This window comes from Bidens hawaiensis, unplaced genomic scaffold, assembly GCF_021521415.1.
Source record: "Bidens hawaiensis isolate Kalapana, Puna unplaced genomic scaffold, B.hawaiensis_p1.1 tig00000055_1, whole genome shotgun sequence".
Lineage (NCBI taxonomy): Eukaryota > Viridiplantae > Streptophyta > Magnoliopsida > Asterales > Asteraceae > Bidens > Bidens hawaiensis.
The window spans coordinates 8,900,718-8,903,719 of NW_027491016.1; the positions used below are offsets into that span (position 1 = coordinate 8,900,718).

Below are 3,002 nucleotides of genomic sequence, written 5' to 3' on the forward strand. Positions count from 1 at the left end.
AATGGAAGGTTGTGAATCTATAACAATTAAGAAAAAGAGAAGGTTAACTGATAATTCATCCTAGTTGAGGTGGTAAGCCAAAAACATTTTAAAATTAAGGTAGTGAGTTCAATTCCCACCAACAACATATTTTTTATTTTATCATTAATTAGAAATTATAAAAATGGAAAGCTATACAGTTATCACCTATGTAGAGAGTGTAGTTAAATCACATGTGATATAGGTGGATGATACACAACCTGTATTTAGAGCTAAAGAGGTCATGGGTTTTTAGATATCTTTTTTTTTGCTAGAAGTGCTTGATGTGGAATCCCGATAACTTGTTCTTTTTTTTGCTAGAAGTGCTTGATGTGGAATCCCAATAACTTGTTGCCCCTTCTGTATGAGAAGATATTGTGGGCTAGATTAGGTCCAGTGGGTCGGAAAGCCTAGCTACAAGCAATAAGCCCAATCCAACCAAGCCATCAACATTGTCATAGTGATTGCAAACTCTAAAAAATCCGCCCTTGTTTCATGATCATGTCATTTATCCTTCAACTTTCGGGTTCTTCGCTTCCTATTTTCATCTCATATTGTTTTAGCACTTATTGTCACTCGTCAAATTATATTTTTTTTGTGCTTGTGTTTTGATACTTATTAACATTATATGGCATACATAAAGAAATAAATTCGTACACCACCAAAAGTTGTGTTTTTTTGTATTTTGTATCATGTTGATTTGATTTTGTACTTTGTTGTGTGTGTATCAGACTTAGAGGCAAATTAGTCCAAAAAAAATATTTAAAAACCAAATATAGTCCAAAAAAAATATTTAAAAACCAAATATGACATTAAGAAAAGCACATTATGTACTTGAATTCAATAGTAAGCATAGAAATTAAATGGTGGTGCATGGCTGATAGTTTGTTCTTGTATTGTACGCTAAGCAATTACTTGGTGGTAACAAGATGGAGATTCAATTACTGTGACAAAGCACTTGTACTGTAAACCAGAAGTGCACCGCCACCTAGAATTCCGGCCAAGGTAACTGCCCAAATCAACAAACCGGTTGTGCCTGCATGTTATAATGTAACTAAGAGTTAGCGTACTATCTGGTTTTGACTGTTTATAGGTTAAATCGTGCGTTACACCGTTAGTAACAATTTTAATCTCACTAACCATAATCTAGATTATGATTAAAAACTTAAATCAAACCAAAGCGATTGTCATTATATGATTTAGTTTCATGATTTTGGATTACATGGCAAACTATCCGGGTGTGGGTAGTAATGACCCGAAAATGTAGGACTATGTATCAATGTAATGTATTAGAGTATTCCCATCTCATCCATTATCTCCAAACCAAAAATTACACTAAAACTCACTTTATTTTCTCTCTTCATTTCAATTAAATAATACTTTTTATACCTTTTATCATTACCTTTTCTCTTTCATTCACTCACAACCACTTTCAAAATATATTAAAAAATTATAGGGGATGAAATGTAACTTTTCAAATATATCGAAAAATCACTACTTTTTTTTAAAATATAAAAACTCTTCACTCACAACACCCTGAATCACTATCTAAATTATAAAAACAACCCTCACATAATATAAGGGATTGGATGAGAATGCTCATAGTAGAGATGTATTGATTTTTAGTAAAAGGACAAGTTTAAGTAAAAGAGAAAAAAAAATTCAAACAAGATGAAAATTTTTTGAAGTATGTAATGTTATAACATATTATTGGGTTGAATGAAAAGAATAGATTAATTATATACTTACCACCAACATAGACATCACCACTTGGAGACCACTCATCTTCATTGTAGATAGGACTGTGAGTGAAATCAAATGCCATACATACATCATGTTCTTAAAATGATCACTTCAATTCTAGATATATTTTGAAAATGAAAAAAAAAAAAAAACACTAGTAGTAGCTAGATTATTAATAAATACCTGTATCCATCAACATTAGCACCATACTTGTCAACAAATTGATAAACACCCTTTCCCTGAATCATAATTCATAACCACATTTAGTTTAAAATTAATGGACTTTTGGATCAAATCATTAAAATTATAGATACAAAACCTTTGGCTTCCTTCCAGATGCATCTAGCCCATCCCTCAATGCCATTCCACCATTAACTCCTGTTAAAACAAAGAAAGAGAACCTCTTTTATTTGATAAAATTGATATGAGAGAAAGATGAGAGAGAGAGGTTAATGACCATAGGGGTTGTCAGTTTTGAGCTTCTTGACACCACTGGCATAAACCCTAAATGGAGTTTTGGAGGGAAGAGAAGGAAGACCCTTCACTGCTACAAGTGGAGAAGAAGGCTTGAGGTTCAATGAAGACATCACTGTGGTTGCCATTTGTGTGCTTGATCTTCACAGGTTTCTTGATTTGCTGCACCTAAATGTAGAAATGCTTCGGTGAACATGATATGACGTTATGGAAATTACACCATTCATCAATTGGTGATTTCCATGTTAACACTTGTCACTTAAACTATGGTCTATTGCTGGATATGGATTTCATTGCATTATCTTAATGCAACTAGCACCTCTCAGGGCCGTTTATATATATATATATACATGAGAAAGTTAACGTACAAATGAAATTAGCGTGCTAAACGTGAGAATCAAGTAGAGTAATTATATCATTACATAATTACTCTACTTGATTCTTATGTTTAACACGTTAATTTCATTTGTATTTGATCCAAACCCTATATATATATATATATATAATTTTTTTAGCTATAGAGAAAATAACGTTTTGAATTTTTGTTTTATAATAGCATGGCAAGAATGTTGTGGACTTTGTGTTTTTGCTTCTTAAGGACCATCTAATGGCTCTTGCACAAACGGCCAGTGTTCACAAACATCACGAGGTTGACATCCGGTCCACATATAATTATAAGAGTTTAATAATTTTATTTTATGTTTTAACATATTTAACTTTTGTAGACTTATTATTATTTTTTTTTTGAACGGCGAATTTCGTATCTG

At 32.0% G+C, this 3,002-nt stretch overlaps 1 protein-coding gene across 1 annotated transcript; it reads right to left on the minus strand.

The window, feature by feature from the left end:
* Positions 1–880: 880 nt before the first annotated feature.
* Positions 881–2,389, minus strand: LOC143537511 (photosystem II 10 kDa polypeptide, chloroplastic-like). The gene is made up of 5 exons (XM_077031283.1): positions 2,219–2,389; positions 2,081–2,139; positions 1,945–2,000; positions 1,768–1,820; positions 881–1,054 (listed from the first exon to the last, which is right to left on the minus strand). The coding sequence occupies exons 1-5, from the start codon at positions 2,361–2,363 to the stop codon at positions 960–962; spliced, it is 408 nt and encodes a 135-aa protein (XP_076887398.1). The 5' UTR covers positions 2,364–2,389; the 3' UTR covers positions 881–959.
* Between the last annotated feature and the right edge of the window lie 613 nt (positions 2,390–3,002).